At 39.7% G+C, this 13475-nt stretch overlaps 1 protein-coding gene across 2 annotated transcripts in view; it reads right to left on the bottom strand.

Annotated features, from left to right (window-relative positions):
* NDRG3 (NDRG family member 3) overlaps positions 1-13475 on the bottom strand; it is a 69825-nt gene that overhangs the window by 16707 nt on the left and 39643 nt on the right. For both annotated transcript variants that reach the window (XM_044664338.1, XM_044664339.1), the window contains exons 4-7: positions 7134-7239; positions 5469-5589; positions 364-426; positions 23-83 (exon numbers count right to left, since the gene is read on the bottom strand). In XM_044664338.1, coding sequence (XP_044520273.1) covers positions 23-83; positions 364-426; positions 5469-5589; positions 7134-7239 — 351 coding nt within the window. The remainder of the gene's footprint in view (positions 1-22; positions 84-363; positions 427-5468; positions 5590-7133; positions 7240-13475) is intronic.

The following is a 13475-nucleotide window of genomic DNA, read 5'->3' as shown; positions in this document are numbered from 1 at the left end:
CCATTCCCATCTGTTTACTCACAGCAAACCTGCTGAGGATATAAGCACCAGCTCCAACTCCGATTCCAATGATACCTTTCAGGCTGCAAAATAGATAAACCAAGATTGAGAAGGTTAAGTTTACTGGCAAATCCCCATATTTCTCCATCTTTGTATTCTTTCCTCTTTCTTTTTCTGATTTGGCAGCTTTCAAACATTCCCTTCCAGCCTCTGTAGGCCTCTGCTACCTGGATTACTAGCCGGATAGCACCCCTCACTCAGAATCTTTTTTCTAAAGCAGGAACAGGATAGCTAAGGAAAACAACAGCTTTAAATGCACACACACAGAGGGACATTCAATTGCATAATAACCTCTGAACTTACTTTAAATGAGTTAAGACAGCAGGCAGCATTTCAGCCAGCTCATCCATGGTAGGGTACTGGTACCTGAAATAAGAAGAACCATCATCATTATCTCCTCACATATGTATGTAGTTTTAGAATCACCCTGGGAGGTGGGTGCTAGGAGGGTTGTTCCCACTTTACAGCTGAGGCAGCTGAAGTCAGAGAAAGGATAAGTGGCCTGTCCAATGTTACACATCATGTACAAGTCAGAGCTGGGATGTAACCTAGGAAGCCTCGCTTGTTACTTTATCCAGAGGTCTCCTTAGCTTATCAAGATTTTTATGGTCTTCATTTTTACATAAAAAAAAAAATCAACTGAATTTAGATTGTATTTCTTACCAATGACAATTGTATTTATAAACAATGAACCTCTTTATTTTCTTTATAGACCCTTAATGTATACACACATGTATATAAATACATAAAAGATACATATATATTTATATATACATATAGTATAAAAACAAACCAAACTAAAACACCTTTATAGCCAAATTGTGTTGATTATTCTATTTCTGCATTCTTTACTTTGTATATTGTTTAATGATCTTCATGATTGGCATTTTGAATAACTGAGCCAATTTGTTCAGCAAATTCCCAAATACTGACCCTGGAAATTGTTTCTATTTTCTGTTGTTTCTTTTATAAATAAGGTCTAGGAGGGTGGTGGCTCAGTCAACCTAGAGATAGGAAGTCCTGGGTTCAAATCTGGCCTCAGACACTTCCTAGCTGTGTGACCCTGGGGTAGTCACTTAACCCCCATTGTGTAGCCTTTATTACTCTTCTGTCTTGGAACCAATAGCCAGGATTGATTCTAAGATGGAAGGTAAAGGCTTAAAAACAAATAAATAAAATCTAGTTATCTGTATAAGACCATAATCTTTTTTTCCTTTTTAAGTACAAACTGTGGGAGAATCTTTCTGGTAGTATTATTGGTCCAAAAGGTACAATTAATTTTATAACTCTTGCTAGGTTATTTTCTAAAAAAGATAGCTAGTTTAAAAATGTCACTAGCACTTGTTTATTTGGGTACATATTTTTGGGGTTTTGGTTCTATAAGCCTATTGCTTACAAAAATGAATAATATGGAAATAGGTTTTGCATGATACTACATGTATAAACCAGATTGAACTGCTTGTCAGCTCCAGGAGGGGGGAGGAAGAAAAGGGAGGCAGTATGGGTGATGTGACTTCAGAAAACTTAAATGGAAATTTTGTATTAAAAAAAGTCACTAACATAAGCATAAACAGTTTCCCTATAAATTTATTAGCACTGCATTTTGTTGTTCCCATTTTTGCCAATTTTCCGTGTGTGAGGTGATTTAAAGTTGTTTAAACTTTTTTTTAATTTAAAGTTGAGTATTTTTATAAAGTGTTTATAATCTATGTATTTTTTAAATAAAGTATCTTTTCATATCCTCTGATCATTTATCTAATTGAGACTGGATATATATCAATTTAGGTTTCTACAAACACCTTTTATCTGATAAATCTGCTAGTAATCCTCCCTAGTTAGTGTTTTTTATTACGCAACATTGTTATAGAATCAAATGATCTTCCTTGACCCTAATCATTTTGCTTCCATTTGCACTAACACTTTCTCTCCATCATAACCAGCTATGGTTTGTATGGGTAGAGGATTTGGGGTTTTGGTTTTAAAATTTTTATTAGATCAGTTTTGTTGGGTTTGAGAGAAGATGTAGCTTAGTGGATTGATTGCTGACCCTAAGGCCAAGAAAATCTGCCTTTAAATCCTGCTTCTGCCATGGTACAGAATTTGAGAGCTGGAAAAGAGTTCAATGTCTACCAATTTTGAATCATATTCACAAAATGAATCTTAATATAATCAACCCAACACTGTCAGTGGTCACATAGCTAAGCTTTGTTTCAGTACCTCCAAAGGGGAGTTTGGGGGTGGAGGGTAGAAGAACCCAATCCATTCGCTCCAGAGATGGCCCACTTTCAGACAGCTCTAATTGTCAGGAAGTTTCTCTTGACATTGAATAGAAACTTGATTCTTTACCATTTCCAAGGATTTTACACACCCCTTTCCTTGCTTTTTCTGGCTGCCCTATCCCATGGCCGACTCTTCTGAAAACAATCCCTGGATGTTTCTGGACAAACTGTTGTCTAACCATTTGCCTTTCCCACATTTGGGTTTCTCCAGTGCATTTTTTGACCTTGAGTGTCAAACTTTACTCCTATTAAATTTAATCGTATTAGATGGGGCCCAGTGTTCTAGCTGTCCATCAAAATCTTTTTGGATTCTGACTCCATCACCCCACTTGTTAGTCATCCCTCTTGGCTTTGTACCATCTGCAGACCTGGCAAGCATGCCAGCTCTGCCTTTAGCCAAGTCTCGGATAAAAATATTAAACAGAACACAAGGCCAAGCACTGATCCCTGGGCTACTCTAAAGGAGACCCTCCAAGCTGCCACGGCACCATTCATGGGAGCTTTTGGAGTCCAGTTATTCAATATATTGGCTGTGAGAGGGAGAAAGGGAGAAAGGGAGGGAGGGAGGGAGGAAAGTAGGAAGGAAAGAAGGAAGAAAGAAAAAAGGGAGATAAGAATACCCGTGTTACTCAGACAGGTACCTCACAGTCCTGGGGATAGTCAGGAAGACCCAAGTTCAAATCCTTTAAATTATGCCTCAGATACTTACTAGCTGTGTGACTCCAGGGGAAGTCACTTAAATTCTGTTTGCCTCCATTTCCTCACTTTTAAAATGAGAATAATACTAGCATCTCCCTACTAGAGTTGTTGTGAGGATTAAACGAGATAAAATTTGTCAAGTGTTCAACTCAGTGCCAGGCACACAGAAGGTGCCTGATAAATGTATCTTCCCTTCCTTTCTATCTCATGGGGCCCTCCTGAGGCAAACTATGACCAAGTACCTCACAAACTTTAACAATGATATTTTTAATATTATATAATTATATAATAAAAATAACATTTATGCAGTACTGTACAGTTTGTGATGTGTTATTTTAATGCACTATAAAAAGGTGGTTATTTTTATTATTTCTATGATAAATTTTAAATCTTGGCAGAGCAGTATGTGTCTTCTTTTATGAAATTCTTCTCCTACTCTTCACATAGCAAATATCAACTAAGATGGCCGCTTTCAAATAATACAATAGAGCACAGAGAAGAGGAGCAGGGCGGGAAGAAAATATGCATTGACATAGCACCTACTGTGTTCCAGGCGCTGTGCTAAGGATATTTACAAATATTACCTTCTAATGAGATAGCTTATGTGACCTTGAACAAGTCACTAATCCTCTGTTTATCTCAGTATCTTCATGTGTGAAATGGGGATAATAGCACCTACCACTCAGGAATGTTTTGATGATAAAATGAACTTTGCAAACAAAGTAGTCTGTAAGTTCTGTTTATTATTGTTGATGATTCTGGGCCAGGCACTGCGCTGGTGCCGGGGACACAAAGGGGAAAAGGAAAGCGCCCCGGCCTCTCAGGGGAGAAAATGTTTATGTATATAAGTAAGGGTAAAGGTCATTTAGGGAAGAGGGAGTCACAAGCAGTTGGAGGCCTCAACAAAGGCCTCCAGAGATGAGCTTGACAGGAAATCAGAGGAGATGGGGAGGAGGGCCTGAGTGCAGGGGACAGACTCTACAAAGACATAGACGGGTCTAGTGGAGGACTGTGTATGAGGAAGAGCAAGAAGGTAGCTACTTTGGCTAGACCAAAGAATAAAAAAAAAAAAAAAAGAAAAAAAAGGCATACTAAGACGGGGTGGGGGGGGGAGAGAAAGTAGGTTAGAAGATGTTGGGAAAGGCCTTCAATGCCAAAGAAAAGAGACTTTTTGATCCTGAGGGCAATGGGGAGAATCATAAATGCTTCTTCTGTCGGGGAGTGACACTTACATTATGCTTGAGTGATATAAATGTGCCAGCTCTGGAGGGGATGGATTTGAGAGAAGACCTGAAGCACAAATAATGGCCCAGGCAAGAGGGCATCATAAGAGCGTGAAGCAGCACAGCTGCTGTGCACAGAGACAGAAGGAAATGGAAGGGAGAGATTAGGAACTGGCTCTCTGGAGCGAAGAGGCCCTTAACAGAAAGGGACAGGAATGAAGTTTCGTGGTGTCTGTGACTCGTTCGGTTTTGGATCCGCTGAGTCTCAGGTACCCAGGACACAGCTGGACAAGCACAAGAAAAGGCCGGAGTCAGGTGCCCTGGGGTTTGGGCTCCGTCCTCTGCTTAGGAGATCGGACAGGATTCCATTAAGGAGTTTTTGAAACACTGAGCCCATCTCCAGCCAAAATACGACGTCAGGAGGTAGAACAGTACTGTAACAGGCGTCTGACTCATCAGGCCAATATTCAAAGCCTAAATTAGATTTTGGGAAAAAGGTCTGCAGGCTTTAGAGATGAATTTGATGTGGGTTTATACATGGCATGTGGCATGTATGTGGTCAAGAGAAATACACAGAAGGAAAAAAAGATAGTTGGACAAATGTTGCTGCTGCAGTTTAATAAGAATGACAAAAGAGATGGTCAGTACGGCTTGGATCTTACTATCTATAGGTAGTTAGTGCAAGGGTCATAAGGTGACTTCAAAATTGCATTTTTTGTGTGTATGATCAAAGAAGGGTAGATAGGAGGCAGCTGGGTGGCTCAGTCAGACTTGGAGATAGGAGGTCCTGGGTTCAAATCTGGCCTCAGACACTTCCCAGCTGTGTGACCCTGGACAAGTCACTTAACCCCCATTGCCTAGTGCTTAACCCCTCTTCTACCTTGGAACCAATGCACAGTATTGATTCTAAGAGAGAAGATAAGGGTTTTTTAAAAAAAGGAAAAAAAGAGGGTAGACAGCTATTAACAGATGAAAAAATATATATTCAACTGCATGTACAGAATCTAAATGTTAAATCAATAGGTTAGGCCAAATGTGGATGCTTTGCTAGAATCATTTTTAAGGTTGGGATTATATGAGGGAATAAAAAAATTTTAAAGTCTTCTTGGAGTTTCCATGCTAACCATCACTTTAACTCACTAGCTCAATCTCACCACAGATGTTTCCCCAATATGTGTTGCTCAAAATACCTTTCTTGTAGTCTTACCCTGTTGGGAAAGGGGGTGCAGCTTCCTGCTGGCCTGGGGCATCCACATGGCATACAGCAAAGTGTTGGGTGATTTCTTGCATGTCTTCAAAGTTAAAGAATGCATTAAAACAGGATTTATCTGCAAAAACAAAAATAAAAGTACCCAGAGGTAACAAGCCATTCATTTCCACCCAATTTATTTTAAACCAGTTTTTGCATTCCATCCTCCTCCTACATGATTGCCTCTCTAAGTTCTAGCTATTTAAATCTCACAGCTTCTTTCTGCTAAATCATTTAATTCTCTTCTTTATTCCTATCCCACTAAGGCAAAATATCTAGACGGCCTGTCTGATTCAAGCATGATCTGCTTAGAATGTTCCATATTAGACATTTTGATAACTATTTTTAAAATGCCCATTTCTAATTCTTTATATTGTTGATGGTAAATCAGATGTGAAAATAGCTCTATGTACCTCCAGTGATAATATGCTCCATGATTTTATGTCTTTTGTATACCTCCCCCCACAACACCCTATACCAGTGATGGCAAACCTATGGCACACAGAGTGCTCTCCTTGGGCATGCGGTTGCCCCCTGCCCCCATCTCTACCTGGCCTGATGACATTTTCTCACTGCCCCTCTTCTGCCCAGCAGCCAATGGGAGCACACAGGAGTTAAGGTGGGCGGCTCATAGGAGGGGAGCAGAGTGCTCGGGCCACTCCTCATCCCCTCTCTACACTCGCTGAGGCTATTCCTCATATCACCTGCCCCTCTGTCCAGTGGCCCAGTGTGTGTGTGTGCAGTGGGTAGGGCACATGGCTGGGACTCCATCTCTAAAAGGTTTCATCGTCACTGCCCTATATGCACACACTCTTAGTCCACCTTAGAAGTTGGCTAACAAGCAATGTGTTCAGCCAATTGACCAATTTCATTTTCCGGTATCCTTGTAAAATTTTAAGTGCACAGAAATATGACATCTGCTCATTTGGCGTGGCTGCTTAGGTCACATCTTGTTATAAGGAGGCTTCATGTTATTCCTATAAACTTCAGTTACAGGTTGAAATGGAACTTTAAACAGAAGTCACATAGTAAAAAATCAAAGCAGAGGATTTGCAACTCCCTGGTAAACTAGAGCAGTTTATCCAAATAATCTTCAACTAAAAGAATGGATGGGTGAGTACGGGTGCACAGTACAGGGGACAGTGGAGGGAAAAAGTCACACAAGTAGACGTCATACCCTATACAAGAATGGTCAAACCAACCACCTTAAAACATGTAGAATGTTGACTGTTAAGTCAATGGTGATTGGCTGGTGCAAGAGTGTTTTGGGGGCTTAGAGACTTACAGTTACCCAGAATAGAAGAGAGTTTACATTCTAAATTGTCAGTTCTAAAACATTGAGGGAGGCAAGAATAAGATTCAAGGCAAAGGCAAATCTCCATTTTCTAGTTTTAGCAACTCCATTGAAGGTTATTTATTCCATGAGCAGGTGTGTTATTCTTTTATATCCAGAATACAAAAATCCAAATGGATTCTATATACTTGCTCATTTCTCAGAAAGGTGAAAGGAGAACATCTCCTCTAAGTATTGAAATTAGAATCTAGTTTAAAGTAAAAAAAAAAAAAAAAAAAAAAAAAAGATAGTATAAGAGAAGGGGGCAAGAGTAAAAACAAAATACATACGGTTTAGGCCAATGTCATGATAAGTGAGAATAACCGGTCTGTTCCCTTTCGGTGAGCCTCGCATGGTGACATGTACCACGCCATGAGCTGTTTCTATGTCGTGCTCCTGAAACAAGAGAAGGCAGTGTTTCACCATAGGTTGAAGGGGGCACCCAGGATGCCAAAGCCTCACAAATTTTGCTTCATTTTCACTTTTTCACGAGCTGGGACGAAATACTCTCTTGCGCTATACATGCATATATGTGAAATGTTGCCACAACACACCTATTTTTCAATCCCTTCTAGTAAAAAAGAAAGAAGATGAGAAAGGTGGGGAGAGGGAAGATCACACAGAGTTTAAAAAGTCATGGTTATGTTATATTAATGAAATATGAAAAAGGAGATGGAAAATGATTAAGTGAGTTGGATGATGAGAGAGGTATGATGAAGCCGGTTAAGAGCAGTCACCTGTAGAATCATGGACTAGAGAAGGCACACGAAGGAAGAAAGGAAAGAAAGCTGTTGGGCAAACCCAAGATCCAAACTAGTGGGGTTTGAACCAAATAGGAGAACGTTAGTAAGTAGAACAGATGATAGGATCCGAGCAGAGCCAGAGGGGAAGCTGAGGAGGAGAGCACAAGATGGAATCTGAGGCTGCTGGTACCAGTATCAGGAGGGGGCAATTTTGAAAGCAAAGGGATTCTGCTGTGGGAATTCCACAAAGGCCAAGTTCAATGGAATCTGCTCCCAAGAACCCAAGCCTTTAAGTTTTTCAAGAGAAAGACCTAGCACACCTACTTTATATGAGCCTATCCTATCTGGCAATCGCCCAACACACCAATTTTTCATCATTTTTAACATTCCCACGAATGAGTAAGGAGACGGCTGTGCTCCTGATGTCCCTACATTCCATAGATCTAGGGTTTTGTGTAACTCTTTTTTGGTTTTGTTTTATGGAAAGGTTCGATGTGGGAAATTAGATGTTGACTGGGAAGTAACATGTATTCAAGCAAAGTTTATCAACTAAAAAAAACCAACAAAACATCCCAGTAGTAAAACTGAGTCATACATATTTCCTATCCAACAACGAGTAAAACCCCCTAATTTCTTTTCTTATGTGGGACATAGGAGAAAAGCTATTTCCCAGACTTTAGTTCAACTGGGTTTTACCTAAAACCATATATCCTGTGAGGCATAAATCTCTCTCACATTAAATAACTCTCAAATAACTCGACATTTCTCTCTCAATCATTGCACTCTCCTATTAACACTGGTTTGGGGAAGGGGGAGAACAGTGGGACTCTTCAGAGCACAAAGACAGTTGAGGAACAACAAAGAGGTTTTTGGTGGTAGGGACAGGATGATGACTAAAGATAAAAGGATAACTGGATATGGAGAAGTACTTCAGTAAAAAGATGTTAAAGAGGGAGTTCCAAGAACAGACAGGCTGGAAGTACCCAAGATTTTTGAAATTCAACTAAGCCAGGGGGAACTGAGAAAATGATCAACATGGTCATCCTCTGATAGCCTGGATAAATCATAATTTTAATGCAACTTCTTATACATTTTTATGAATGACTCATGCTCCTTTAAAAAGCCTGGAAACAAGAAAGAAACAATAACCATGCATCAAAGAGTGCAAACACCAGGATTTTATTCTTTTTGCTCAGAACTTCTGGGACTTGCCCTCAGCCCAGGAGAGAGTCTTTTAAACATTTGCTGATGTGAATCATGCTTAAATTAAATCAGGCACTTACCGGGCCTTCTAATTGCCTCCTGCCTGCTGAACCTCTAGGACCTCTTCCTTCACTAGGGGGAGCTGGGGTAACATTTGGCTTGAGATTTAAACTTTTGAGATGTCGATCTGATTGTGAAGAGCTAGGCTGAGGATTCATCTGGAGTGGAATGTTACCCCAAGGATCTTGATCGTGGATCAGATTTTGTGGTCAGGTCACTGTAGGAGCAATATTGCTACTTTTTTTTTTAAACAATCAACTACTCTTTGTTCTTAAGGTGGTTTCTCCAGTTACCACCTCCTGGACATTCTAGAACATACATGACTACACAATGGGACTCTACACACGAATTACCAAGAGAGCAGGCATAAAGAGCTTTCTTTCTACCATCTATTCATTTGTTTGGGCATTTCTTAAGCATGATTATATTCACCTTTAAACTCCTCCCTTTACCCCCCAAACTCCCAACTACTTGTGTCACCAAAAAGGTTCCAGACACACTTTCCTGTTCTTGGCTGCCTTTCCAGGGTCAGTGAATGGTAGACAGGCAAGAAATATATCTCTGCTAGACTGTCTAGTCACCATCTAAACATAAGAACCAAATGCCTTGGCTTTTCTCCCAAGTAGTTCCCTTCTATTCAACTCTGTTCTTCTACCAGAAAGTCAACATTTTATCTATCTCTGGAACTCATATTCTCTTTCTGTTCTAACTAGGTCTTAATCCACTTTAAGTTCCTGATTCAACTAACTTGAGATAATTTTGTATACATGATAATTTATCAATCAATAAACATTAAATAACTTCCCTAAGACCATACTAGGTGAAGAAGATAGGAAGTTTGGAAAAGACAAAGTCTCTGCCCTCAAGGAGCTTACATTTTGGTAGATCCAATGAACCTCCCCTTCTCCATTTTTTTTTCCCACTACTGAAACAGTGTTCTATTATTGAACACTGCTGTATAATAAGACAATATGATCAGTGCTAAAACCATCTCTCTTCTCTGATGAGAACATAATTCATTTTTTCCCTTTAAAGTCCTAGAGTGATTTTCCATGCCCAGTTTCAAGTCCAATTTCCCTGGTCTTGACTTTGAGTCCTATCTACCATCTAAGTATTTATACTGTTTTGCTCATTTCTTTTAATCTGACCCAAAGTTCTCCAAAATTTCTTCAATGAGTTGCCCTACTCCAAAAAGACCCCACCCATCATCTTCCATACAATATACACTATTGCTTACAACCATTTCCCACTTATACATCCCACAATACTTCTTGCCCTTCTTTTCACATAACCATAACCTAATTATGAAGGGGCCAACTGTGAATACCCAGCTTAGTCCAAAAAGAATTCCATCAAAATTAGTAAAGAATTCAGGGAACAATGGCCAATAAAAAGAACAACTTTTGTGAGGTTACTTTGTTGCCTTCAAAATATAAATATTTTAAGGGAAATCTCCCTCTCTAAAAGACTGAACAGGATCAGCAAATTTAGATCTCCCTCCTGAGTTTTTGATTTAAAAAATTTGATTATATGATCACAGATTGAGAGTTGGAAGGGATACCATCTAGTCCAACTTCCTCATATTATAGGTGAGGAAAATAAGGCTAAAAGGGGTTAGGTGATCCACTCAGAGTCACACAGATATTAAGTGGAAAGATTTGAACTCATTTTCCTGATTTCAAATCCAATATTCTCTCCATTATGTATGTTGCTATCAACCCCTCGTTTTGTGGATGAAGAACTAGGGCCAAAAAAGGCATGGGGAGACTTAGTAATAAGTCTGCACATTTTAAATAGTGATTTAAAAAAATCCATATTTCATAGCAAAGCTTAGTTGTTCATTTAAAAAATTAAGTTCTAGTTTCTTTAGCTTGATTCAAATTAATGCCTTTTATTGAGTATTTAATACATTTTGCCATAAAAAAAATAAAACTTCCTGACTGCACACCCTAATGAAGGGAGCTGTGCAAATTCATGAATAAGTGACACAGGCAAGCTGTGAATTCAGGTCTTTGACCTCTAAATGTAGCATTCCTTCCTCTATGTTGTGTCCAAATGCCATAGGGCTTTCCCCAGGAATTCCAGGAGACAGCTGCATTATGAGGCAGTGGCTTCAGAGATGGGAGGCTGATTCTAGATGCTACAAGAAGCTAATCTAATGCAGCCAGATGGAAAGGAATGATGGCACTTGCCATTGAGAACAGGTGGCTCTGTCCTTACAGACACTGGTTTAGATACTCCCTTGGAGTGTAAGTAAAGAGGCTCCACACCAAAGGGCAAAAATCAGCCTTAACAAACTGGCAGTGAATATACTTTAGGGTAACTGAAGAGGTCAAAGAAAAAGGTCATGGGCTTCCATGATCTGAAGCCCTAGAGGCCCAGAGAGGTCAGGGACCAGTATGCTCTTGTCTGCAGGGGGGAAAATGTAGTAATATACATTCTTGGGAGGCCAGAGGAAATGAAGGTTCATATCCAAATATGTGTATCAAAAATCACCTAAGTTGGGGACAGTTGGATGAATGGATAGAGTCAGAACTAGAGATGGGAGATCCTGGGTTCAAATCTAGCCTCAGAAACTTCCTAGCTATGTGTGACTCTGGGCAAGTCACTGAACCCTCATCACCTAGCCCTTACCTTTTCTCTTCTGCCTTGGAACCAGTACAGTATTGATTTTAAGATGGAAGGCAAGGGTTAAAAAAAAAAAAAAAAAAAAAAAAAAAAAAAAAAAAAAAAAAGAAAAGAAAATCACCTAAAGCATGACCACAAGGCTAAGCTTCTTTAGGGTGGGACAGCACCTGGTCTGGTTTCATGGATTTACCAGAATTCATAAACTACTAGGATTTTGAGCCAGCAAGCAGAGGACAAGCAGCTTATAGCTTGATACCTATTTCCTCTGAATGTCTCCACTCCTGTTGGGCCCAGGAAGAACTTGGTGGGTGGGGTGGGACTCAGCTTTCTAGGCTTCACTTTGGGACATATTGCTTAGTTGAACTGGAAAATGTTTTCCACAGATTTATGAAACCACTTAAGGATATGTGAAAGAAAATTACATACATAACAATTTGAGTTGCAGACCCATAATTTATCTAATATGTACTTGGCTTCTCTTGGTGAGTTCTTTAACAGTGAGCAAGAAATGACTCCATTATTTTGCCACGGTCAAATTCCTCTAGGAATCATGAATCTATCAGACACAAACTCTCTTGTAGACTAATCCAATGCATTATTGTCATTTTCTTCTGTCATTCCACAAAGGGGATAAGTGTTGGTTTAAAGCCCTTTAAGGGATTAGGGCAGGTGGGTGGCACAGTAGTTAGAGCACTGGGCCAGGAGTCAGGAAGATCTGGGTTTAAATATGGTCTCAGACACTTACTAGCTGTGTGACTCTGGGCAAATCAATTATCCCTGTCTATCTTAGTTTCCTCAACCGTAAAAGGTGCTGAAGAAGGAAATGGCAAAGTGACTCTGGTATTGTTATCAAGAAAATCCCAAACAGGATCATGAAGAGTCAGACAAAACTGAAAAAACAAGGATTATAAACAACTTAATCATTATAAATATTTAAGGACGAGTGCCCTTCCAGATACATAGCAAAACTGCTATGGGCATTTTTCCATTCTATGGAGGAGATGCTGCTCCTGACCTTCAGTAGCATATGGTCTAGGAAAAACCTTTAATAACCATATGCTTGCTTGCCTGTCCCAATCTCTGATGCAAAAGCCAATCAATGGCCGCCATATTAAAGGGGAAAACAGGATTAGTCAGGTCTTAACCTCACAACAAATGTGGAAACAATATAATTTAACAGTCATGAATAAAAACTGGTGATTTTAGGCAGCGAATTCCTTTTTCCTTGCATCCACATTTAAGAATGTCACCTCCATTGCCTGACCTTACACCCAGATCCAAATTATAACAGCTGTTCACTTCAGCGAAACTATTAAAACTAATTCATTCAAGAAAGTCAAAGAACCAAGAACATGGGGCTGTTTTAATTAAATCTTTCAATTACATGGGAGATATGAGGGAGGAAAAGCACAATTTTTTAAAGAAACATTTACAAAGAACAAAATTTAGAACTGAAATTCCCAACTGGGTTGAGGCTCAGTCAGCTTTCTGGGGATTTTTACTAAAGCAGACTGTTAGGGGTGTGTTTCTCAGTTAGGACATCCCTGAAAGGATACTCTGGTGAAATGATCCAAGCTTCTTTCGGGCCACCAAAGCCCCTGAGACTCTACCAACCCCAAATGCAGAGCGACACATTTGTTTGCAACACTGACTTCAGACTGAATGGCTTATATCTCCCTCAGGAATATCAGAGGGGTGGAAAAATATTCTTCTGAAAGCTTTTGGAGGCATTCTTCAGAAAAGGTGAAGCTGATCATTCACTGATAACCATTCTAGGTTTCCTCAGAGCCTTCCCAAATGCTCAACAGAGAATCACATAAGGATTTTAGTGGGATAGCAAAAGGGAAAAATCTTTTCATAAATTGTAAGTATAAAGGCTCCCTGAGCTGGGTGGAAAAAGAAAGGCTCCTTAAGGATAGAACCACAGTTGTGGCTTTAAAAAAAATGCAATTCCAGAAAACTGCAGGTTAAATGTGCAGAGTCAGTGGTAAATATATA

The sequence above is a fragment of the Gracilinanus agilis genome, chromosome 2 (assembly GCF_016433145.1).
Source record: "Gracilinanus agilis isolate LMUSP501 chromosome 2, AgileGrace, whole genome shotgun sequence".
In the NCBI taxonomy this organism is placed as follows: domain Eukaryota; kingdom Metazoa; phylum Chordata; class Mammalia; order Didelphimorphia; family Didelphidae; genus Gracilinanus; species Gracilinanus agilis.
The sequence above is the reverse complement of the archived record's forward strand: the minus strand, read 5'-3'. Positions and strand labels throughout refer to the sequence as shown.